Source organism: Lynx canadensis, chromosome C2 (assembly GCF_007474595.2).
Source record: "Lynx canadensis isolate LIC74 chromosome C2, mLynCan4.pri.v2, whole genome shotgun sequence".
Taxonomy (NCBI): Eukaryota; Metazoa; Chordata; class Mammalia; order Carnivora; family Felidae; genus Lynx; species Lynx canadensis.
In genome coordinates, this window is record NC_044311.2 from 27244530 (window position 1) to 27271715 (window position 27186).

Below are 27186 nucleotides of genomic sequence, written 5' to 3' on the forward strand. Positions count from 1 at the left end.
GGATAATCAAAAATCTTTTGCCCAAAGTGTCCTGGTGGTGTGTGTAATCAGATTATATCTATTGCAGGCAGGTGCACAGGGACCAGGGAAGGTCCCTTTTTACAAGTCACTCTTCCATGTGCTCAAGTGCAAGTAAATCTCACTAGATCAAAATGAGACAGGTGAATGGAAAACAGAATGCCTTTAGTGAAGCTGAGAGGATTTCCAAGAAAGAGAATAGTCTTGTATCAAAATTAATTGATTACTAAGTTAGTCTCTACATCTAATTGTTCTATAGTCTGTTTAGCCAGATAATTACACAGCTTTTTATAACCCTAGTATATCCATCAAATGTGGCTTTGGTAGAGTTATGTCTCCATAAAAGTAGAGTTTGACTTCATGATCAACTCACTGTACTTAATAGACCACTAACTCCCTTTCCATGAGAAGCAACAGAAAAACAAAAGCCAAACTTGCCTACCTTCCTTTCCTTTTGCCAAAGAGGATCTCATTGTTTGTATGCCCTATATTTGCCATGGTCTGATGCCCTGCATGGCTTGTCTTAGGCCCTAGGGATCCCTGAAGATGAATTATGGTTCCAGGTGGAACCCAAAGTAAGCTTGGGAAATCAGCCCCTGCCTGAAGGTCTTCCATTGGTTTAGCCATGATTTCCAATTCAAAAGAGCCCTTAATGATCAGAAATACAGCATTGAGAGGCAGGATGGCATAGACTTCATGTCTCTAGAGCCAGACAAACTGTGTTGCAATCCCAGTTCCACCAGCTACTCAATATGGAAGCATTGACAATTGACCTAATCTTGTGGTTTCCTCATCTGAAGAATGGGAGTGATAATAATAGTTTCTGCTTCATTAGGATTGTTATGAGAATGATTAAATGAGTTAATATATGTAAGGAATATAGAATAGGGCCTAATTTATAGTAAACACTATTAAAATTTCAGCTAGTATTTTTCTTTATTATATTTTTATTTTTTTTTAACGTTTATTCATTTTAGAGACAGAGACAGAGCATGAATGGGGGAAGGTCAGAGAGAGAGGGAGACACAGAATGTGAATCAGGCTCCAGGCTCTGAGCTGTCAGCACAGAGCCCGATGCGGGGCTCAAACTCACGGACCGCGAGATCATGACCTGAGCCGAAGTCGGTCGCCCAACTGACTGAGCCACCCAGGCGCCCCTCAGCTAGTATTTTTCTGATTACAATTATTATTGTTACCATTTGTATTATTGATAGAGATAATATAATAGTCTGCTCCCAAGTCAGCTCAAAATGTCCTGTGTCAGAGATTGTTGCTTTCATCCAGCCGTTTCAACCTATCAGAGCCAGGAGAGATTATCTGGCTTTGTTGTGCTTTTAACCCAAGGCCTGAAGAAGACTCTGAGCCCACAGAAGGAGCTGAATTAAATCCTCAGAAGAGTATGTGGGTGCTGAGTGATTGATAGCCTTCTACACTTAGACCTGTGAGTTTCATTCCTTTTTTTCAGTGTTAAAATTACTACATGTACATTAGATTACATAGCAGAGTGTATGTAGTGAGTGTAAATTTTTTAGAAAATATTTTTAAGATATATTGAATGAGAACAATACCAACACCAAACAAGCTGATCTAATATGGCACCTTTCTGGGCAAATTACTTCCTTTCTCTGAGTTTTGGTTTTCTCACTGATACAATGAGAGTTTAGAATTAGCAAATCTTGATAGACCTGTAGCTCTACTATTTTAAACATTCTCAAGGTTCAAATTAGACTCTTCTTTGGGGAAAATAAGTCAGCATATTGGGGCAGAGTTGATAACACACAAATATTTTACACATATCCACCCAAATAAAAGCATTTGATTCAATTTGATGATTATATTTTACTAGTAATGTGTAGCCTTCCCCTCTCTTTTTGTTAAGAAAACTTTTCTCATAGTGTAACAAGTACTGACTTGATATTGTCTTTTTCATTTTCACCAATTCTTACGGTGAAAGTGTATAGTGGTGCTGCACTGTGCTTTTCATTTGCATTTTCTCTGATGACTGATGATGTCAAACGTCTCATGATTTGGGGCCATTTAGCGTCTCTTCAAGTCGTTTGTCTATTTTTCCATTGGGTTCTCTCCTTTTTCTTATTGATTGGTAGGAGTTGTAATTAATAAATTAATGAACTTTAACCAGTTCTGGATACCAGTCTTTGATGAATATTTGAGCTGCAATGTCTTCTCCTACTCTGTTTCTTCCTTTTCACTCTCTTAGTGGTGTCTTTTCATGAATAGAAGTTCCTAATTACAATGGAGTCCATTTTATCAGTGCATAACATTACTGCCAGTGTTTTTTTATGTTTTGTTTAGGAAGTCTTTGCCTGCCCCCAGATCAGCAAGATATTCTTGTTTTCTTTTACAAGCTTTATGATCTTATTTTTCATAGTAAAAATTGGTGATTTTTGTGCATGTGTCTGGTGTGAGATAGTAGTCCACATATATTACTTTCCATATGTGTATTCAGTTGGCCAAGCATAATTTGTTAAAAGGATCATTTTTTTTTCTTTACCATAGTGCAGTTTGTCTTTGCATTAGTCAAGTGACTGAATTTGTGTGGATCTGTTTTTGAGCCCTCTGTTTCATTCCATGGTCTATTTTTTCTTCTTTGCTAATATCACATTTTCATAAGTAATGTAACTTTATAATGAATCTTGGTATTTGATAATATAAGACCTCCAATGTACCATGTCTATCTTTGTCCCTTTGCATTTCCATGTAAGTTTTAGAATCAGTTTGTCAATTCCCACAAAAAGTCTGCTAGGATTTTGATTGATACTGCATTGAGTCTATAGGTCATTCTGGGAAAAATCGACATCTTCATTATTTTGACTCCTCCAAACCACACATGTGGATCTCTCCCCCTCCACCCTGCCCCCCCCTTTTTTAGGTTCTTTAATTTCTCTTAGCAATGTATTGTGGTTTACAGTGTAGGGTGTATATCTTTCATTGGATTTATTCCTAGGTATTTGACACTGTATGATGTTAATGTAAATGGCATTATGCATTTCATTTTTTAAATGTTTGTCACAGGCTTATTGAAATGACATTTTACATACATAACCATGTTGACATGCTAATGACAGTTTAATATATTTTTCTAATCTTTATATATATAATTTTTACTGTCTGATAGTCTTTTTAATTGAAACTATACATTTACATTTAACATAATTACTGTATATTTGTATTTTTATTTGTCATTTTATACACACACACACACACACTTTCATTTAACTTTTTCTGGCCTTATTGTTCTGAATAGCACTTTCATTACAATATTGAATAGAAGCAGTGATAGTAGGCATACTTATCTTGTTCTCAATGTCAAAATAAAAGCATAAACTTTCAATATGTATTTATATATACATATCACATCTTCTTTAGCTATTCATCAGTCCATGGATACTTGAGCCCTCTCTATAGTTTGACTATTGTTGACAATGCTGCTCTAAATATTCGGGTGCAAGTACCCCTTCAAATATGCAATTTTGTATCCTTTGGGTAAATACCTAGTAGTACAATTGCTGTATCATAGGATAGTTCTTTTTTTAACTTTTCTGGGGAGGCTCCATGTTGTTTTCTAGACTGGCTACACCAGTTTGCATTCACACCAGCAGTGCAAGAGGGTTCCCCTTTCTCCGCATCCTCACCAACACCTGTTGTTTCTTGTGTTGTCAGTTTTAGCCATTCTGACAGGTGTGACCCTCCCTGCATTCCTTGTTTCTGCCTGGAATCATTTTTCTTCAAGTTGAAGAATTCCATTTTGGGATTGTTTTTAGTGCTGTCCTGCTGGCAACGAATTCTCTTAATTTTTGATTGTCTAAAAATGTCTTTATTTCACATTTATTGAAGGAAATTTTTCCTAGTATAGAAACCTAAATATGTGCTACATTATTTAATAGTCTTATGGATGGGTACAAAATTAATTTTCATAATTTATAATATTTACATTGATCTTGGTGTTCTAGTCACTATCATGGGTTTTCTCCTAACATCCTCCTTCTTTCTGGCGTTCTGTAATAAAAATAGTCTAGAATGTGGAAGGGAAAATACCTTATGAATTTGATCAAGCCGTTTAACTTCTTAGAGCCAGGTTGCATGGGAAAAATATAGTGGCTGTACGTCATTATGAAGTTATGAGATTCTGTTTAGTTATATCTGGAAGTTGCTTTGTAATATATGTAAAGTACCAATTAGATAGAAATGTTTAGTGTTACTGTTATGTACTGAAACAGAAACATCTCATTGTATTCAGTATATCCAAGATTCTCTTATTAGTGAACATTTTTATGATACCCACAAAATGGTTAAAATGATAGTATTCATGTATATATTTATTTATACAGACACTGCCTTTTATAAGAAAGTGGGACAGTATTTAAAGTTACATAAAACACAACTTACACAAGGTTGGTTGTAAGTTTATTCCTGATTTTTCAAGCAACTAACATGAAAAGGGAGACCTGGCTAGTTACATAATCCAAAATACTCATGAGATTAAAAATAATCCATTAATTTAGGAGAAGTACAGTTCTTTCTTAATATTAAGTTCAGGCAAGATTTCCCCCTTTTCTTAATGATGCAGAGTTATTTAAAAGATTATTCTGCTGGTTTAGAGGTTACTGATTTGCATGGTTAATCCTATCAGTGTCAGACTGATCTAGAATTTTAATACTCTTATTTCATACCCTCAAAGGGAGAATTATATACATTTTAATGTGAGCTACAAGTAGCTGCTTTTCCACCCTACTTGTAAATGGATTCTATTCAGAAAACTAATAAAGAATGCCAGCTTCCTTTTCAAAATGCTTGGATACACATTTGAGGGAAGTTTAGGCTGATAAATTAAAATTTTATTTTGCATATAATTAACAAAACTGCCTTAGAAAGATATTTAGCTGTATTTTATTGTTCCTTCATAGAGTTTCTTTACTACATTGATCAAATGTTTATTTACCCTACTGTGTGCAGACATAGTAGGTTTGTTTGTTTTCCTCTGACAAAAAGTGGTCATTCATACTTACATTTTGTAAGGTTTTTTTTTTTTCACTTTACCCTCTTCATTTATTAAACATGTGTTTAAATGGAAAAGAAATATAGTACTGAAGCTTTTAAACAAACAAAAAAATCAAAGGATATGTTAATGTCTCACAACCAATGCCCTGATACATCCAAGGTTTTATATGGTGATCAAATTTAAAATAGGGCATTTGTTCCTTATTTAATTTCTTTGACTTTGTCTTTAGGTCTCTGGCATGCATTTTATATGAGATGTGCTGCATGAACCATGCGTTCACTGGCTCCAATTTCTTGTCCATTGTTTTAAAAATTGTTGAAGGTGACACGCCTTCTCTCCCCCAGAGATACCCAAGAGAACTGAATACCATCATGGAACGGTATGGAAATAAATATGTTGCCACAAAAACAATTTTAAATTGTACTTATATTTTAGTTCATTTGAAAAATAATTTTCTTTTTCTTTTCTTTTTTCTTTTTCTTTTCTTAAAATAATTTTCTTTTTAAACATTACAGCATGTTGAACAAGAGTCCTTCATTGAGACCATCTGCTATAGAAATTTTAAAAATCCCTTACATTGATGAACAACTACAGGTATTTAAAATGGAAGGGATACTGGGAAACATGTATTAGCATTTATATACATTCTAGAACTTGAAGATATGCTGTGAGAATAAGATGCATCAAGAATCAGTGAGAAAGGAGAAATAAGATTTTTTTTTTAAGCTGAGGGCTCTGACAGAGCCCAGAGTCAGATTATGTTTCTAAAGGGAGACATGGAGGGGAGGGTTCTTATGCAACAATGTGCTCTCTACAGAAGCCCCTGAGGAAAAGTGGGGTGAGCAGGACAGGGGACGGAAGGGAGGTAGAAGTTCCCAGGGACTTTTGGCTTTCGCTATGTATAACTTTCCCTATGCAAAGCCAGTTCCATTAGCCTAAGGGCAGGCCGCTGAAAAAGAGGCACAGGTACTAACTGTTGGGATCAAAACCACCCTGATGGGGCTGTGAGCATACCAAAAAAAAAAAGTTGAAAGGAATCCAAGGGGATCTCCTGGGACTAGCATGAGGTGAGTAAGGCATTTGCCCGTGGACAAAATTAAAGAGACCATCAAAAACTCAGTAATCAGGATAAATAACATTTGATTGCAGTGTTTAAAAAATCCAAATTAGGGGCGCCTGAGTGGCTCAATTGGTTGGGCATTCGACTCTCAATTTCAGCTCAGGTTATGATCCCAGGGTCATGGGATCAAGCCCTGCGTTGGGCCCTGTGTTGACAGCATGGAGCCTACTTGGGATTCTCTCTCTCTCTCTCTCTCTCTCTCTCTCTCTCTGCCCCACTCCCACCCCTCTCAAAATAAAAAAATAAACATTTTGTAAAAAATCCAAATTAATGGGGCGCCTGGATGGCTCAGCTCATTGAGCATTGAACTTTGGCTTAGGTCATGATCTCACGTTTCCTAGGTTTGAGCCCCCCATCCATGCTAACAGCTCAGAGCCTGGAGCCTGCTTTTGATTGTGTGTCCCTCTCTCTCTCTCTCTGCCCCTCCCCCACTCACACTCTGTCTCTCTCTCAAAAAATGAATAAACATTTTAAAAATTCTAAAAGTCCATGGTAACAAAATATCAAAAATTCAAAGACGGGATCCAACAGGGCTGGTATTAGGGTGATGCAAATGAGGTAGTCTGGTGCATGTTCAGGGTTGGGTCCTGTCTTTATAAATTTTTATTTATTTTATTTTCTTAATTCTAGTATAATTAACATAAAGTTAACAGTTATATTAGCTTCAGGTGTACAATACGGTGATTCACCAGTTCTGTATGTACGTTATTCAGTGCCCATTGCACAGTAAGTGTACTCTTAATCCTCGTCACGTTTCCCCATCCCCCACCCACCTGGCAACCAGCAGTTTGTTCTGTATACTTAAGGGTCCGTTTGTTTGTCTCTTTTTTCCTTTGTTTTGTTTCTTAAATTCCACATAAGAATGAAATCATATGATATTTTTCTCTGACTTACTTTACTTAACATTATACCTCTAGATTCATCCATGTTGCAAATGGCAAGATCTAAACATTTGATATTGTATTCTCCATGGCTTTTTGCATTAATTTTGATTTTTTATAATATTGCCTTAAAATATGACTTATCTTGGTTACTGAGTCTTTTGGTGCCCCTTCAGTTTTGCACCTGCAGTGAGTGCCTCGTTCTGTCCCACCCTAGTCTTGGCCCCAGGAGTGGGGACACAGACCCAAGGCCGGGGAGAGCCTGTGTGTTCATGGAGCTGATGGGAGGCCTGCCCGTGGTGGGTAGCAGGGAGTGAGAGAGCAGGCAGTGCAAGATGAACTTGGAGAGACAAGCATAAGCTGCGTAAGCTACCATGCAATTTTTTGTAACCCTTTATAGAAGGAAAAATAGTTACCAGTGGGTTTTATTTTCAAGCTCCCAGGCATGGTCATTAATACTGCACATCAGAAAAGACCCCTGGTAGTTTTATGCCCTTTCATCCCTGAAGAGGAGTATTTAAGGTGCATCAGGGTTGTTTTCTATTTTAGCACCTGATGTGTAGATATTCAGAGATGACTCTGGAAGACAAGAATTTGAATTGTCAGGAGGAGGCTGCTCAGATAATTAATGCCATGTAAGTAATTGCTTTGTTTTTAAAAAGCCCATTGAGCATAAATGTTAAATGCATTTGTCTTTAAAAATCTATTAGTGCTAAGCTGACTGCTTGGAGTTTCCTAGAATTCACTTAAGTCTTGCCAAGAAATTAAGGAGCTTCAGTATCTTGGCGTTCCAAAGCCCCTTTGCCCCAGGTGGTAGCAAATTGAATTATAAAAGTTTTAAACCATTGCACAGCTTACAGATCTGCAGGGTAGCTCTGCAGTTGCCTTGTAAGTATATAGAGAAATTAATATCTCAAACATTTAGTGATATTTATGCTAATGAACCTTCTATATTAAGCATAAATGGTTTTCACATCTTGTTTGTTTAACAGGAACTGGCAGAGTATCTATTGAGAAGACAACATTGTAAAGTCCTAGGACAATTGAAAATAAGCCAAAATTTATTTCTTCAGATACACATATAACTAGAGAATGTGTTTTTCACAAACATAATTATTACTATTTTTTGAAAGTTCATTTATAAATATAGAGATATATAACTATGAAGAGAGCACAAGTCGGGGAGGGGCAGATAGAGAGAGAGCGAGAGAATACCAAGCAGGTTCTGCGCTGCCAGTGCAGAGCCCAATGCAGGGTTTAATCCTATGAACTGTGAGATCATGTCCTGAGCTGAAACCAAGAGTCAGACGCTCAACTGATTGAACACCCAGATGCCCCAACAAGCATAATTATTTCTTAAAAAAAATTTGTTTAATGTTTGTGTGTATTTTTGAGAGGGAGAAAGACAGAGTGTGAGCAGGGAAGGGGCAGAGAGAGAGGGAGTCACAGAATCTGAAGCAGGCTCCAGTCTCTGGGCACAGAGCCCGATGTGGGGTTTGAACTCACGAGCCACGAAATCGTGACCTGAGCCGAAGTCAGACATTTAACCTACTGGGCCACCCAGGCGCCCCCATAATTATTTAACTTCTCTCTCCTACCTCATTCAAAATTTCTGTGCTATACCATACAAGAGCGTAGAATACTAGGTTACTTCTGAACAGCCATGTATCGCCCTTCAGGCTGTGGACTGCACAACTCCACGGAGCACCACTTATAAAGACCAAATCTACAGTTTTGCTGAAGGAACTCTCTATTTAATTTTTAATGACCCTGTGCAAAGGTAGAGATGTGCAAGGCTGTAGGTGGGAACAGTAGCCCTCATTAGCCTAATCTTCAAGGCCAAGTAACACAGATATGTTACTCTACCCCTTAGTCCAGTGGTTTTCAACTGCACTGTTTTCCAGTTTCACATTCAAACTGAGGAAACTGGTTCATCAAAGTCTTTGTTTAATGCATGATTTCCAGTTAAAATACCCTGTACCTCAAGGGCTAACTAGGGGAAACCTACTTTCCTTGAGTTGCTAATTATTCTTTCCCGAATACCTGGATTCTTTTTTTTTTTTTTATTTTAAAGTAGAGCTGTGAAAGTAGTAGGTATTTTTTAAATACTAGACTAATTTTGGCTATTACTTTGCACTGCAATTGTGAGATAGTTTACCTGATGGCACTTACAATTAAAGTGTGCTGGAATCCAATTGTTTGGGTGGTCTTTCTCATCATAAAATATGATTTCAAGTTGTCACTTTTTTCACTATGTATGACTATGTTTTAGGGATCTCTATTTGATCTTACAAAATAAAGGATGTATATTCCAGAAAATTTTGTGTCTTCTAGAGGCTCCAACTGTATTCCAGAGGGATAAGAGCTATCTACAAGTAGCCATTATAATTACACAAAATATTCCAAAATAATTAGAATTATTACAAAATAATAAAGACTAGAGGGGGAATAAATGAAATAGAGGAGACTTCTCTAGTGTTTTTTAAGGAGGGAGTTGAATACAAAAGCCATTCTGCAGTATCAGGCCCTGACCAAGTCAGGCACAGAAACAAAGGTCATTGAGAATATGGTTGCAGATCTTTCAATACATGAGTAATGTAAGCACATTTCTTTATCTGAAGAAAGAGGCTCTTAAATAATAATATTGACTAATATTTTGGGGGGTGTTTGGCTTTGTTATAAGCACTTTACATGAGTCAACTCATTGAAACTCACCAGAACCCTATGACTTAAGTGTCATTATTATTATTATTATTATTATTATTATTATTATTATTATTATTTTAATGATCATAGAGAGGTTAAGTAACTTTAATTGTAAGCGCCATCAGGTAAACTATTTCACAGTTGCAGTACAAAGTAATAGCCAAGATTAGTCTAGTGTTTTAAAAATATCCACTACTGTCACATCTCTAGCTTAATATAAAATAAAATAAGAATCCAGGCATTCGGGAAAGAATAATTAGCAACTCAAGGAAACTAGGTTATAGGAACATGCCTAAAACATTACCCCCTGAGGGCCTATACATGTAACCTGGGCACTATATTTGAACCCAGAGACTGTTATTAATCTGTGTGATAACCACTGTGCCATGCTTACCTACTGTATGAAGCATAGAATTTACAACATAGTCAACAAAATGTAGCTACTAAAATACTACCATATGGGGCCTTTTATGTGTCACATACTGTATATACGTTATCTCATATAGTACTCACCATAGCCTGTGCTTTACAGATGAGAAAACTGAGGTTTAGTAACTTGCCCAAGGCTACAGAGCTGATGTGTGGTAGAGATGGGGTTCAAACCCTGCCTAATTCCAAAGTATATCCTATGCACATGGTTGAATTAGTCTGCCAGTCCATTTATTCCTTGATGGCCAAGATCCTAATTTGATCCTTACATTATAAAAAGCAGTCATAGGCAATGAAATGAGCATAAATTTGTTAAATATGTAATTTGCTTTTAAACAAAAGTCTAATTTGAAAAATATTGCTAATTAACCACAGTCCTGGTTGGCTCATTACCTACCCTGAGTTTATTAGTTTTTGCCTGGCCTGTCTCCAGATGCTTCCCCCTTCTCGGTAATGTAATGATACTTCTGTAAAATATTTGTTTAATTTTTCTGAGTGAGTTTGGGATGAGCTGCATGTGGGGGATCTTTATTATTCATAGGCAAAAAAAGATCCACCTGCAGACTCTGCGGGCGCTGTCTGAAGTGCAGAAAATGACACCAAGAGAAAGGATGCGGCTGAGGAAGCTCCAGGCAGCTGATGAGAAGGCCAGGAAGCTGAAGTAAGTTGCCTTTCCTTAGGGTACCTTGGGCTCTGGCCACTTCACAGGACTCCAAAGGAATTTACTAAAGAAAAGCAAAAGCAAAAGCAAGAAATCAAAATGCATATACGCATTTATATTTGTTTCATCACTTACTCGTCCCCTCAAAAGACGGTTATTTCAGCCATAGGTGGTTATTGGATGCCAGCCACCATTAATGTCAGGCTTTCAGTCTTGGGTGCAAAGAAAGATTGACTATCAGGGAGGTAATTAGTGATGAAAATATAGAGTCAGCCTACAAATGAAGCCTCATTGTTGCTGAGACCTCTTTTTTTTTTATTAAAAAAATTTTTTTTAATGTTTATTCATTTTTGAGAGACAGAGACAGAGCATATGCAGGGAAGGGGCAGAGAGAGAGGGAGACACAGAATCTGAATCAGGCTTCAGGCTCCGAGCTGTCAGCACAGAGCCCGACACGGGGCTCAAACTCACAAACGGCGAGATCACGACCTGAGCTGAAGTCGGACACTCAACCGACTGAGCCACCCAGGTGCCCCTGACACCTCTTGTACATATGCCAGCGAGAGAGTGAAGAGGGTGGCTTCACTATCTTGTCCTCACTCCCCAGATGTTTGCTGTACTCCCTCTGCCAGGAGACCTAGCTGGTCTATAGGGAGAAGAATGTCCCAGCAGGAAATTGTTGGCTTTAGGAAGCAGATTGGAAGCAGCTCTGTTCTGCCAAGTGAAACCCTTTGAAAAGTCAATGCTCAAGGCGGGCTGCTGGTGGACAGCTTTACTAGGAATTAAAGTATTTGCGTGAAAAGGGAAAATTCCAAAGAGACCTAGACTCCCGATTTCTGAAAGACAGATTTTTCAGTTGGTAGATTATCCAGTTTCCTCATTCTTCTTCTTTGTTCCTCTGCCAACTTTTTAGTAGTTTAGAAGCCCCAACTAACAACTAGAGAGACACAAAAGACCTGAAAGTCAAATCTGTTCATTTTGTGACCTTGGTAGCATATCTGAAAGAGGATTTAGAGGTATTCTCGCACTTGCAGTGCGTATCATGAGGAACCAAGGAAGAATCGGTGAGACTACTTCTTTTCCCTTAACACACGCTTTCTGTAATCAGTGTGGAAAGGTATTTCTGTCAGAGTGCATCAGGGGTAGTCGTGTGCTGGTAAATGTTTAACAACCACCTCTGGGGTTGTGGGGCAGGGGGTGTAAATACTCCCATGATGGCCAATTTCAAGCCACCGGTATGATATCATCGAATGTTCAGTTGGAAGATATGGACACAATCTGCTGTTGGGAACCTAGTGCAAGCTGGTTTCTGCAAACCACGGCACCACTGAGTATGGTTTTACTGAGAAAATATATTTACATAAATCCCTTGAGCCACTGTCACAGTCCCAGGCCTATTTCTAACTCTTCGGGAATGGCAATATTCCTGAGGTACCATGACTCATGTCATTGTTTGAGGGTAAGAGGAAAATGAAATCTCTGACAGGAACAGATTAAAAAGGCAATTTAATAACTTATACGCATATTACAAATTATGTTTCAGATTAAAACTTTTTTATACACAAAGTAAGTAATCCATCTTCCACATGACATTCAATATGTTTCTTATTTAAAGGCAATGGTTTTAACTAGTTTGGTCCTAATTTTGTGAATAAATTACATTGGAATTGTTTTTGATCATTATTTTAGGATTCGAGTGCAGTCATAAAAAGACTCTATTGTCAGAAGGGATATAATGTACCCACTTTATAAACAAAATTTGACTACAGGGATGTTCAGTGACTTTTCAACAATCTAAATCGAAATTAGCACACAAGTAATCACCAGAACTCAAATCTTTCTTTCAGTTTAGTAGCAGGTCTGTTACTTTCTATTCTTCTATACTACACACAAAACAAAATGTGTCTGAGAAAAATTCCCCTTTACAGTGACTCTCAAGTTCTTTGCGTAAATTCTTTGACATCTAGCTCTAATCTCCTTGTGTGTGGGTTAATTCATCCTGAGAACAGTAGTCGAGTTATCAGTATGTGCTGGGCACTGTGACGCACACCCCTGCGTCAGGGGCGCACACCCCTGCCACCACAGAGAATTCCCAGGGATCAAAGAAAGAACCACCTTCTTTTGCCTCAGAGGCATGCCTCAGGCATTCATTTTAGGGGCCTTAAGGATGGACGAGGAGCCAGAGCATTATCATGTGTGCTTAAAAGAGAATCAGGTGGGTTCTGCACTGCATTTTCCTTGATGAGGGAGAGACCCATTGACCTGGTTTCCCAACACCCCGGTTTGCCTGTTGAAACAGGGATCACGCTTACCTGCATAGTATAGATGTGGCTTTAGCAAAATGCAGCTGTTTTTTCTACATTCACTTTAAATCTGCAGAAAGCTTGCAGAAGAAAAATATGAAGAAAATAACAAACGAATGCAGGAGTTGAGATCTCGGAACTCTGAGCAGCTAACTATTGATGTTCTCCATGTAAGTGCTCTCTTGTTTTAAATTTCACATCAGACTTTGAATTGCTTCAGATTCATCACATTCATGTGGCTGATCAGGCAGGAAGAGGGACAAAGGGGAGAAAAAAGGCATCCAGACCAACTTTGCCCCATTTAGGGAGGAGGTAGTAGGGTTTATTTTAGAATATAGGCCAGTGGTTAGTGATGACAGTAATTCAGAGCAGCTGTACTTAGAGATGGATTGATAGATTCATCCAAAAACATCCAAGTGCATACTGTGTTCAGGATAACTCAATCAGCACGGAATGAACAACTGAGGAGTAAAATTATGACTTTGCAGAGCAAATTGTGTTCATATCTAATTTTGAATTTCAGCCATGCTCTTGTTGCTTTACCTCTTTAGTCCATCGTTCTCTTTCTGTCTTATCTTTTATTCTTTCACTTTTTATTTGTCTCCTGTCTGTATCATTGTGCATTGTGTTAATACCCCTTTTGAACTTTGAATAATTACCTTAGAAGTCCAATAATAAGTAGGGTTTTGGAGTCCCATGAAATGGACCCTGAATCATGTCCCCTGCATCCCAAGCTCCTGAATAACAAATACCATTTTCCCTAATGGTTAAAAACATCATGGGTCTTGGTACAGGCTCTGATATTTAAGGAAGTCTTTCTTCAGGGTCGTATTTGTACAATAGACTTCAACTCCAACTTCCTATCTCTTCTGATAAAAGCAACATGGGAAGGAGTCATTTTTATGGAGAACTTTACAGTCTCAAATTCTGGTTTTTCATTCATTGGAGATCTCTGCATCTGATTCTTTTTCTTTAGCAGGAAGAACCAAGCCCCCTGAAGCTGTGGGATGATCCCTGGAGTCTGGGGACACTAGCTCTTCTGTAGCTCAGTGATCAGAGAGCACCAAACTCTCAACCAGGCAGAGCTTAGAATCACTTGTTAATCCACCTTTCTGAAATATTTAGTGGTTGTGAGTGTTGTAGATTTCTGAAAACCCAAAGTTGGACCAGTTGAGGGGCCCAGGCTTCTCTGACCTTAAGAGTTTCTCTCCTTTGGGGTGCCTAGGTAACTCAGTTGGTTAAGCATCTGACTCTTGATTTCGCCTCAGGTCATGATCTCAAGGTTTTTCAGATCAAGCCCCATGTTGGTCTCTGCACTGGCAGTGAGGAGCCTGCCTGGGATTCTCTCTCTCTTCCTCTCTCTCTGTCCTTCCCCTGCTCACTCTTTTTCTCTCTCTTTCAAAATAAAGAAATAAACATTTTTAAAAAAGAGTATCTCTTTCTTGAACCCTTTAGCAGATAATGTAGGGACACTGCTGACATGTGCTCAATCCCACTCACCCCACTCTCCTCCCATTGCCCACTCCATTAAGTGAAGCCAGCTGTGGGATCTGTTGTGGGTCCCAGAGACATGGGAATTGGTATCATTCCCACTCATGAAACCTAGTGAACAGAGAAATTGCTGGCTGAAAGAGATGGGGTCAGCAGCAATGTTGGATCCCTACTTGGAGAAAGGTCTTGATTTCACCACTGCATGGAAGGACCTGAGCCCCCTCCAAGCACTGAGTGCTTGTCTTCAGCTCCCCAGTTTTTACGCCCTGAAATGATAACTTCTGGAGGTGCATGACTTTTCCTAGGTCTGTCAGCTTTCTTTGCCATGGGACTGAGAATTGCAAGTTGCCAAGGTCCTTAGGAGGAATCTGGCATGATTATAGAGATTCTGTGTTTGTTAGTGTGTGTGAAACTACTTGTTAATCATCTGAATAAAACTGGGACATTTTCCCTGGAATGTTAAAGGACCCTTGCTTCTAAGGGATTTTATCCTCAGAGATTAGAAATTGAGAAGTACAGATGTGGTAATATTTTGTTGTATAAGACCTAAATAACTTTCTTTATTCCTGAAGTTGCTGTATGGCAAATACAAATGTAGTTTCAAGTATGATCTTACATTTTAGTGTCTGATAATTTACTTGATGTTTTTGCTTTTCTTCATTGACCTTTCAAAATAATAATTTGTGAGTTATTTTTTCATTTCGGATATTATTATCAGTGTTAAACAACTGTAAGTGATCCTATACACTATAATTGATCCTGTACACTATAAGTGATCCCGTCCTTCTGTAAGCTGGGATGCTTGGGGGATCCTGCAGTAACTTTAAGGTAAAACCGAGACCATATGGGGGCGCCGGGTGGATCAGTCAGTTGTGTCCGACTCTCAGTTTCAGCTCAGCTCATGATCTCACGGTTTGTGAGTTCCAGCTCCGCATTGGGCTCTGCACTGATAGAGCTCCGCATTGGGCTCTGCGCGCTCTCTCTCTCTCTCTCTCTGTCTCTCTCTCTCTGTCTCTGTCTCTCTCTCTCAAACAAATAAATAAACATGTTTTTAAAAACTGAGACCTTGGGGCGCCTGGGTGGCTCAGTCGGTTAAGCCTCCAACTTCGGCTCAGGTCATGATCTCGCGGTCCGTGGGTTCGAGCCCCGCGTCGGGCTCTGTGCTGACAGCTCAGAGCCTGGAGCCTGCTTCAGATTCTGTGTCTCCCTCTTTCTCTGACCCTCCCCTGTTCATGCTCTCTCTCTCTCTCTCTCTCTGTCTCAAAAATAAATAAATGTTAAAAAAAATTAAAAAAAAAACTGAGACCTTATGGCAGGCAGAATCTTGGGAGATTTTATTAATTGTATATTATCCCACAGAACATGAGATCCAGACAGGATAGTCTAGATCTTGGCTCAACTCAGACAAGGAAAGTAAGGATTTCATAAAGATCTCATGAAGTCCCAACCCCCAACTTCCCAGTGTCTACCTAGTTCTTTCTAATTCTATCTCGTTTCCATCAGCAAGGAGCAAAAGGAGCAGGAGGGGAAGTGCCTAATGCTGTCTTGTCCAGAGGTGTTGGTTCATTCTTTGGTCATCTGAGATTTAGTGTCATGAACATCTTTGACTCTGAGCTTTCCAGAAGCACATTCCTAAGTTTACATATTGATGGGGACAGGAAATGTTGCGAGCAGATGCGTGGTTCTTGCAGACAGTATCTTCTTCTAGCTGGTTCAGTCTTACAGACAGGGCTGCATAGCCACCCCCAGGTATCTTGCCCTATTTCATGAATTTCTCTCAGCCACTTCCTTCTGCACATTTTTAGCATCCCAGCTTCTCAATTTCAAATGTCACCTTCTCTTCAGAAAAATCTTCTTTGACCTCACAGGTGAGCAATCCACTGGCTCTCCTCCAAATTCTTTAATTTTTTTTTTATTTTGATGTTTATTTTTTGAGAGAGAGAGAGAGCAAGTAAGGCAAGGGCAGAGAGAGAGGGAGACACAGAATCTGAAGCAGACTCCAGGCTTTGAGCTGTCAGCACAGAGCCTGACACAGGACTCAAACCCAGGAACTGCGAGATCAGGACCTGAGCCAAAGTTGGATGCTTCACCAACTGAGCCACCCATGTGCCCCTCTCCTCCAAATTCTTATGGCTTACAGCAATGCTTCTCAAACTTCAAAATTCACCCAAACCATCTGTTGATTTTGTTAAAAGGCAGATTCTGATTAGTTTGGTCTAGGATGGGGCATAGGGTGCTGAATTTTTAACAAGCTCCCTGGTGATTCCGACCTGCCGGTGTAGGACCACATTCTGATTAATAATGGAGAGGAACTGGGGCTCTTGAAAGCCATTCACCTTCAGATGAAGGAAGGCTTGGAAAAGCCACCGATGAACACTTTCTTATAGACTATTTAGGAAAAAAGCATTTAAAGGGAACAGACATAAAGGGGAAGTGACCTTGGGCTTCCTTGTTGGCCCCAGAAGGAGGATGAAGAGAGGGGCCAGAGCAGGCAACAGACACATTTAATCATATTCATGGGCACAGAGTGAGGCAGGTTTAATGATACTCAAAGAACAAAGGAGAGAGAAAATGGGAAGCTAAACACTTTGCAGAGGGACTGGAGAGCTTTAAACATCTCAAGGAAAAACACCAGTGAGCTGGAAAAGATGAAATAAAATGTAAGAAACAAATTGGATTAATCAGATGCAAGAAGCTGAAGAAAAACGTGATGAAGAGAAAAGGAAGAGGAAAATGCTCCCGTCTTCACCCATACACGTATTTAGGATTTCATTTCATCCTGATTTCACTGGGGCTCTGTTCTCAATTCCTTCTTCCTTTTCTTGCCAGCTGAAGCAAACTACCTTATATTTCAAAAGCAGTCATATAAGATAAAAATCAGAGTTAAGAGAGAAAAATGGGCTGGCTCTGTCATTTCTTAAACATGTTATAAAAATTCTTCAAGGCGTTTAGGAGAATAGCTTGTTTTGTTTTCCAGACCCCAACTGACAGGGGCCTTTTATTTTGGCAGGCCTTTTCTGCTTGGCTGAATCTGGGTGTTGAAATCTGGAAGCATAGTTGAATGTGGATTCAGGTTAGGCACTATTTCTTTAAAGGATGGTAGCTTCAAAACAAAACAAAACAGAAACTAGATTCCTGTAATACACATGAGAAGCCTGATCTTTCTTTTATCCTGCGGCACATCCAGTTGTGATGGGGCCAGAACTGGCTTTCTGTGGAGAAGTGCGTAACAGCTCAGGTCTCCAAGAATGAAATAATAATGGGAATCCACGATCGGATCAAGTTCTTGCTAAGAGAAGCAATTATGACAATTCTATCTGTTTTTTTCAAAGAGAATCTTAGTGAATCAAAGTCCGTTGAGGGTCCAGGTACTGATTTTCCAATGATTTCTGATGTAAAAGTGAAAACACATTTCGCGCAGTCTCTGTGTGCTTAAAGTTCTTCAAGTTGCCTGTGTGCTATCGGTGATCCTTTCAAATTTGGAACCAATTTCACCTCCTGCAACAAGTATACAGCACAAAAAATGGACTTCTTAAAAATATTTTATGACTGTGTTTTCACAAATGCCATACCACAGTATGGCAAGCTTTGTTTTGCTTATTCATTTAAGATTAGTTTGAATTTAACTTTCTGTTTTTAATAGGATACTCTCAGAGTAGTTCTCCATGAAAGCCACTTTTCAAGGAATATAGGTCAGTTCAACATTAGCTCTACTGAAAAAAAAAAAAAAACTGGAAAAAAAAAAAGCAAAATGATCTATTGGAATACCGATATATATATTTGAGAGTTTTACTTTTTTCGAAGTGTGAATTCTTTCCTTTTTTAAAAATGTTTGTTTATTTTTGAGAGAGAGAGAGTGTGTGTAAGTGGGGGAAGGACAGAGAGGATCCAAAGCAGGCTCTGCACTGACAGCAGAGAGCCCGATGCGAGGCTTGGAACTCACAAACCATGAAATCATGGCCTGAGCCAAAGTCTGACACTTAACTGACTGAGCCCCCAAGGCACCCAAGTGTGAATTCTTTCATGTGGTCTTTTAGATCTCTTTCTTTAGGAAACTGGAATTCACAGCATCATGGAACCGTTAAAGCTAGAAGAGAACGTGGAAGTCATCCAAGGCAACAGCTGTACTTCTGAGATGAGGAAACTGAGCAGGGCTGGGCTAGGGTGAGGTAGATGTGATACCCTGGATGCAGAATTGAAGAGGGTATTTGTTCTTAGCTGCTGATCGCTCCTTCTCTTTCAGGAGCCTAAAAGTGAGTACGCCCTTCAGTTGTGTTCATGGCCATTCCTCCTGCCTCACCCTAGTCATGGAGCTGAAATTGATGGTGTAGAAGATTAAGGTCACCTTAATTGGTGTTTCTCTTATCTCAAGCTGCCTTCTTAAAATTTGAGATGGTATCATGTTTAAGGGAGAGGATTAGGCAGACTTTTATTTCCAAATAGTCTTCTAAACAATATTGTTTCATTTGTGGTAATGCTGTTTTTTTCTATCAGCTTCTCATGAATTGTTAATTACCTTCCACAAGGAATCTGATGACCTGACTTCAGAGAACCTGCCTGAGTCTCAGCCCATTCCTTCCTTGGATCTTGGCCCACTTGAGTCAAGTATAGAAGACACCATAGCTGACCTTGGAGATCATGGTATGAGTTTGCATCAGTATTCAGAAGGGTTGGCACATAGGTTGGTATGGCTGACCCTCCAGTAGGCCTGGCTGGCTTCTGAGAAAAGCTTTGGATGCATGTGACCAACTTCCATCAGTTTTCCAGAGCTGAGCTGGGACCAAGATAAAAAGCAGAGAAGCCAAGGGATTTGTTTGTCCTCTCCTATCTCCTTTGTGATAGATGAAGATGAGTTAGAAACTCACACCAGGCGAGAAACCTCTTCTACATGAGTTAAACAACGTCATCATTAACTGACTTTGGAATAGTGTAGGACCGTGAATGTGCTGAATTACCATGTCCCTCTTCTATAAGTGATTCCCTGGCTTTCATAATGTAAAGTGAATAAATGAAGTCAGACCTTGGAAAATCAACTATATGGATGATAATGGATGTGCAAACAATACCAGAAGAAAAGTGCTCAGAACTGTTACCCAAATGAGGGAGATCTATCCTAGCTTAATGGTTAAAAACATGATTTAGGAGTGAAAAAGCTACCTGTATTAGGGAAGCCCCTGGCAACTTAATCTTTCTAGATCTCAATTTCCTTATCCATGAAGCAAGAATAATATCTTCTTTAAGGGTTGTTGTGAAAAGCAGATGAGAGTAGGCATGTGATGTGCTCTTACCTTAGTGCCCCACACAAAGTAAGAGCCAAAGAAAGGCAAGCATTTATGATCCTGAGAGGAAGGGTTATGACCACCTCAGGGCCATCTCAGTCTTGTACCACTATCCCCAGTGCCTAGCACAAAGTGCTAGGAATATTGTAGGAACTCCATTAATATTTCTTGAATGAATGAATGGATGGATGGATGGATGGATGAATAGATAAATGAATGATATGTTAGTCTCGACCTCTGAGAAGCAGATGTCAACATGGGACTAAAAGTGCAAGGATATTATTAAGGGAAATGGCTACATGGAAGGCATTAGGGAAGGAGCTGGAAAAGGCTGAGAGAATCATCAGGCCATGATTCAAGTCATGTTCCAAGTAAAAAAAGCAAGGTTTGGTGGATGTGTACTAGTCTGCTAGGCAGACAGAGGCAACAAAGACATCAGGAAGTCTTCAAGCAAAGTCAGTTGCTAGGGGCTTGCCCGAGTATCCCTGCTGCACTCTGGCAGTGGTAGTGGCCTCTGACAGAACACAGGGATGGATTTCAGAACACAGCCCTGGGGCCCTTGGCCAGTTACACTCCTTGCAGTGGGAGGTCTTCAAGGTGCATCCTCATGGCTGCACAATGGTGTAACAGCTCTCTGGCAGTAGTTGAGTTCTCTTTCCAAATTGAGGGTGAAAGTGGTGAAATTTGGATTAACTGGTCATCACAGCCCAAATTCACATTTGATATCTTCCTGCCAGAGCCATTAAAGCTTGTGCTGTCTCCTTCACCTGTAAGGAAACTAGCACCTAAAGCTTTTTAGGTTGACATTTTAAAATGGTACTGTGGAAGCCATATGGTAACAGGTATTATTGACAAACAAATATATATATTAGGTGGATTTGCATCTTAAATCCTTTTCAAGTATTTCTTTAATATGTTGTTATTCTCCAAAGGTAAAACTTGGGAGAATAGAAATATCCCATGGGCCTTTCCTTCCAAAAATATAAAACTGAGAGGCCATTGGATAGCACTTGATATGGAAGACTTATGCTTTGCTATATAAGGCAGAGCCATCGCTATGTAAAAAGAGGAATCCCCAGGACAGGATATTGAGTGGGTGGTCTAGGATCAAGAAGTCTGGGCCCAACCTCTGTGTCTCAAATAAGAAAAGTACCGGGGTGCCTGGGTGGCTCAGTTGGGTAAGCGTCTGACTTCGGCTCAGGTCATGATCTCATGGTGTGTGAGTTCCAGCCCCATGTCGGGCTCTGTGCTGACAGCTCAGAGTCTGGAGCCTGCTTCAGATTCTGTGTCTCCTCCTCTTTCTGCCCCTCCCATGCTCATGTTCTGTCTCTCCCTGTCTCTCAACAATAAATAAACGTTAAAAGAGTTTTTTTTTTTTTTTTAAGTAGGAAAAGTACTTACTACTCATTCCATGGAGGAGAAACCAAAGACATTAAGTAATTTGCTCAAGAACTCAGAAGTGCCTAACTTCTAGAGCAGCACCCTTTCCATTCCCCCAAAGTGTATGTATTTGGAGGTGGTGGATGGGAGCAATAGGTTTGTAAGAAGCAGACAGGAGTCAAATGAATTGGACTTTCAAAAGGCAGAGTCTTTGTGTATCCCTATGTGAATTTTTGTGAACTGTAGTAGTCAGATTACTCCTTGGCTAGCCCTGACCACAGGTTGCACCTGCTACTGGGAAACTCAAGCCAATATCCTCCTTTATCTTTTGTCATGGAGGTTTCAATATGGTAGACCAGGTATTGATTTACCAGCCACACTGGAAATGGTCAAATCTACTCCTATGACTACCTTGTTTATACTGTAAGGAAACACTACCATAATAAACTGTCAGATCCAAAAGATGCATTGTAGTTTTAATTGAGCCAAATGCCTTGTAGAATAGTTTAAACATTCCCCTTTTTTTCCTCCCTGTAAATTCATATTTTCTAAATTGAAAAGGGAGATTTGTTTTTTTATGAATATAATTTGTCAAATTGGCTTACATACAACACCTAGTGCTCATCCCAAGTGCCCTCCTCAATGCCCATCACCCATATTCCCCTCTTCCCCACCCCCCTGTCCACCCTCAGTTTGTTCTCTGTATTTAAGAGTCTCTTGTGGTTGGCCTCCCTCCTTCTCTGTAACTATTTTTTTCCCCTTTCCTTCCCTCATGGTCTTCTGTTAAGTTTCTCAAGATCCACATATGAATGAAAACATATGATACCTGTCCTTCTCTGACTGACTTATTTCACTAACCATAATACCTTCCAGTTCCATATGCATTGCTGCAAATGGCATGATTTCATTCTTTCTCATTGCCAACTAGTATTCCATTGTATATATAAACCACATCTTCTTACCCATTCATCAGTTGACGGACACTTAGACTCTTTTCATAATTTGGCTATTGTTGAAAGCACTGCTATAAACATTGGGGTACACATGCCCCTATGCATCAGCACTCCTGTATCCCTTGGGTAAATTCCTAGTAGTGCTGTTGCTGGGTCATGGGGTAGTTCTATTTTTACTTTTTGAGGAACCTCCACACTGTGTTCCAGAGCGGCTGCACCAGTTTACAGTCCCACCAATAGTGTAAGAGTGTTCCCGTTTCTCCACATCCTCACCAGCATCTGTAGTTTCCTGATTTGTTCATTTTAGCCACTCTGACCGGTATGAGGCAGTATCTCAGTGTGGCTTTGATTTGTATTTCCCTGATGATGAGTGACGTTGAGCATCTTTTCATGTGCCTATTGGCCATCTGGATGTCTTCTTTAGAGAAGTGTCTATTCATGTTTTCTGCCCATTTCTTCACTGGATTATTTGTTTTTTGGGGTGTGGAGTTTGGTGAGTTCTTTATAGATTTTGGATACTAGCCCTTTGTCTGATATGCCATTTGCAAATATCTTTTCCCATTCTGTCCGTCGCCTTTGAGTTTTGTTGATTATTTCAGAAGATTGTTAGTGACCACATAGCTTAATCATAAAATTTTGAGGCATGAGACTTTAATTCGTTGATGAATTCTGAAGTTGTTATTTCTCCCATTCTCTATGCCTTTTTTTATTTTTTATGTTTATTTGTTTATTTTGAGAGAGAGAGAGAGCCAGGGAATGGGCAGAGAAAGAGGGAGAGAGAGAATTCCAAGTGGACTCCATGCTGTCAGCACAGAGTCCAACAGGGGGCTTGAACTCAGGAACCGTGAGATCATGATGAGCTGAAATCGAGAGTCAGACGCTTAACCAACTGAGCCACCCAGGCGTCCCCCTGTTCTCTTTGCCTTTTAGAAGATATGACTCCAAACATTCAGCATCCAGAGGAAGTTTTTGTTTATTTTTTATCTAGCATGTATATGTAGAATAAAATTACAGTCTTTTTTTTTAAGCTTCTACACCAAATGTTTAATCAGTCTTTGATGTTGAATTGGGAAATTCCCTCTGGGATGTGAGGAGTTAGTTGCAGAGAAAGAAAACAGAGTAAGACATTATTTACATTTGATATGCATTTAGTTGACTACAGCTGATTTAATATAGGCAAAGTCATGGATAACCATTATAATCAAATGAGAAGGCACAACTGGAATATTAAAGAAATGATCTCTATTTAACTCTTTATATGTAATACTGATGATTTCTTGAACGTTAATTTTTGCCAGAATTTCATTACACTTTACCCTTGTTTTCAGCAATTTCATTGCACTTTAGCCTTGTTTTCAGCAATTCACAGTTGAGTTTCAGAATAGGGTTTCTTGCAAAGCTGGGATAGCTTGAGGCTCATGAGCATGGTCCAGGCAGAGCATGGGTCTCAACGCTTCAGATGCGAAGGCTTCAGTGATGTGGGCCTCGGCTGCCCGCCCATAGCCTGACCAATTGTCACTTAATTACCCTTTCAGCTACTCCACAAGCAAGTCTGGAGCCCCTTCCCTGTGCTCAGAGAAATCGCCACCCTCAAGGGAATTGTACTTTGCTTGCCCGTATGAAGTCCACATGCCCTTTGCAGTTGAGGGCTGCTCTGTGACTTATGGCGTCAACTCTTCCCTTTTAACGTCCAAATGGAAATAAAGTAATTTGAACTCTGTTAGACAATGATATATTTTTATTGTTTTCATTTTACAAATGAAAACATTTATCAGCTCTGCAATTCTACTTCTAGATAGTTACCTAAGAGAAATGAAAGTATGTCTACAAGAAAATCTGTACTCAAATGTTCCTAGAAGTTTTATTCATAATACCAAAAGCTAGAAATAAGTCAAGGGCCAACCAGTAGGTGAATGGGTAAACAAACTTGCAATTTATCCATGCAGTGTAACACTATTTGGCAATGAAAAGGAACAAACCATCAGTACACACAACAATATGGATGAACAGCAGAAATATTGTGCTGAGTGAAAGAAGCCACAAATGAAAGAGTTCATACTGAATGAGTCCATTTCTGTGAAGTTCTAGAAGCAGAAGCACTCATCTGTAGTGATAGAAATGAGGCCAGTGGGTTGTCTGGCCATTGGGAGTTAACTCGAAGGGCACAAGAGAACCTTTTGTGGTGATGGAAAAATCTGATACCTTGATTGTGATGGCCGTTTACTTTGACGTATATATTTGTCAAAACTCACTGAACTCGATGCTTTACATGAGTGCCTTTTATTGTCTATCAATTATACCTCAACAAAGTTGATAAGTAAAAAGAACATTGATAAGATATCCAGAAAAAAAAGAAAGGAAAAACCCATTATGAGTAATGCCCATCAGTCTGTGCTTTAGCTAATGAATGGCCCAGAGAGACCCTGGTAACGTCGTGGAGATAGAAGGCAACTGGGAAGATGTATAGTATTACTTGGGACACAAAGTCCTTAGTCTGGAGAGTGATCAGGGGTTTTATTCTAATGTCAGCTAAGCAGTATTGCCTTCCACAGAGAGTATTAACAGAGCTTTGGGGTCTTCTCTCACGAGGAAAATTGGCTTAAACATGAGGGGCTGGGATCCCTTACCTCCTCTCTTCAGTCTTTATAGTTGGAGGGATCACACTGCTGTGGCAAGGAACCCATACCAGCAAGTCTCATAGGACCTCGTTATCTCTGAAAGCAGCCCCAAAATACTAGAACAAAAAGTAACAGCCCAGGCTGCTAAACCCAGCCCAGGACAAAGAAGCTGGTAGAGCCCCCTGGCTATCAGCCTTCAAAAAAAAGACTAAGTGCTGGCGGCCATTTCTGTGGTCCTAGATGTCCCATCACTCCCAGAGCTTTACATGTCTTGAAGGCTTGATTTATAAATATAAACTGATGGTGGTTTTATTTCATATATGTCACATATTCCATTGGGTTACTTTTGCGTTGCATGGTAGTGTTTCCACCTGACTCTCATATTTACGCCCCGGAATAAAGGGTCCTACGGACGCTCTCTAATTCCCTCAGCTCAAGAGGATAATTAAAATGAATCTATTGAATAAAGATGTGCCAATTCTCCACCCTGAGGCATATTTAATAGTTTAGGATGTTTCTTCCATAAGACAAGCTGGATAGGTGCCTCTAACTGAAATCTAAAAGATTGTATCCAATTTGAAAACTTCAAGTGGATGCAGAATAACACCTGCCCAACCGACCACTTCACTCTTGGGTCCTAAAAGGCATTATAAAAATAAGAGGAAAATCAGTCCCCAAGAACATCAGTTACTCATATAGAAAATCAGTACCCATGGACACCTCAAAATAAGCTTCTCACCTCAGCTGTATGTGACTCCGTGGTCCATTCTTTAGCCAAATACAAATTATACAGTAGTTATTCAACTATAGGTGTTGCAGGTAGGCCAGAGAGCATCCTTAAATGGCCTTGCTGGGCCTGTCATGGGTCGTGTTTGGAATGAATCAATTAAGCAGAAAATTAAAGAAGCATCAATCATGGCTTTCAGGTCAGATAGACTACAAAATATAATAGACTAAACCCTCACATAATGTGTGCTTCAGGCAGCATTTTGGACATACCACAATATGACTTTTCTTTGGTTGATGAAATTATTTCCCATGCACACAAGGTTCACAGTTGTGCCCAGGGCTCTTGCACCCACCACCAAGAGAACATCATTATGATGCCCAAAGGTAGTAACGCTGTCACAGAACACTAAGACCGTTATTTCAGATGGTGTTTTGCCTCCAGTCAACTAACCATCTTTGATCCATTGAAATATTGTATCTTGGTGTTTGTTTAGACCAGACTTTAATGTAGGTATCTGTGATGGGAATTTAAATCTGTCTTGTGTGATCTTTGTAGAGAGGCTCTTTTGTGGCAGTGAGGGCCATGGCAGTATCAGCCACCTCCTGTGTTCAATTGTCAGTCTGTCGGTTTTTGAAGTGAAATAGCACATCTCCCAAACAAAAAACCGTTCTGGCAAGGAGCTGTGGCAGCAGTATCTAATACCTTTTGTCATTCCTGACTAACAGCATTTTCCACTGAACTTCTCTTCTCTCACTTCCAAAAAAAAAGAAGAAGAAGACAAAGAAAAATTGGAACCATACAGAAAGTTTCAGAGCGATTGCCATGTTTCATAGTAGTGTGTCTGTGTACGAGCAGTATAATGAATTTGACTTATTCTGAAAAAGTCAGTTTTCCCACATCTGCTGCAGAAAGTGATGTTTGTGACATTCTCAGCATTTGCAGCATTTGCAGTTAGACTTGTCTGTGAGATTGTGGGAAGATTTCTTTAGAAACTCACATTATTATTCTGTGCATAGGAGTGTGTAGTGTAACTCTGCATCCCTAGCTTCACAGCTAACCATGTATTTCCTGCTAATCCCTTGACCTGTCCCAGTTTCTTTTTCTGGCCATGGCTCCTTTAAATTATTAATGAGAGTTCTCACTGTTCAAGGTTAGGCAGCTAAGTACATGTTTGTAGAGGAGTTTAAGATGCGTGCAGGCTTTCACTGCATTTTGTACCTGGGCATTTGGGGTTGGAGAGAGAGCAGAGTGACTTGACCCTTTTTCTATCTCAGATTCATTTTCTCTTTTGAATGCAGGAAAAAAGAACAAACCCAACCTCCCTCCAAAGCTTAACTCCACACGGCCTGCTTTCCTGGCTTCACACAGCTTAGAACTAAGTCAACTCCCTTCCCTCTACCTTCCATCTCCTCACAACCCCATTTGAAGAGATAACTTTGACAGTTGTCATAAGTGGTTGCTTATCAGCATATGGTCTATAGCTGTATATTTGGCTGCCTTTAATTTGTGAGATTACACATTTTGAAGAAGACTAACCTCTGTGTGTTCATTAGCATTCTGGATGAGAAATTTTAGTGGTATACTAGAGAGGGCTACA

General features: G+C 39.6%; 1 protein-coding gene across 3 annotated transcripts in view; it reads left to right on the forward strand.

The window, feature by feature from the left end:
- Window positions 1–27186, forward strand: part of NEK11 (NIMA related kinase 11) — a 269267-nt gene that overhangs the window by 100737 nt on the left and 141344 nt on the right. For all 3 annotated transcript variants that reach the window (XM_030330176.1, XM_030330179.1, XM_032594670.1), the window contains 6 exons: window positions 5268–5417; window positions 5554–5632; window positions 7589–7674; window positions 10716–10835; window positions 13215–13308; window positions 19156–19270. In XM_030330176.1, coding sequence (XP_030186036.1) covers window positions 5268–5417; window positions 5554–5632; window positions 7589–7674; window positions 10716–10835; window positions 13215–13308; window positions 19156–19270 — 644 coding nt within the window. The remainder of the gene's footprint in view (window positions 1–5267; window positions 5418–5553; window positions 5633–7588; window positions 7675–10715; window positions 10836–13214; window positions 13309–19155; window positions 19271–27186) is intronic.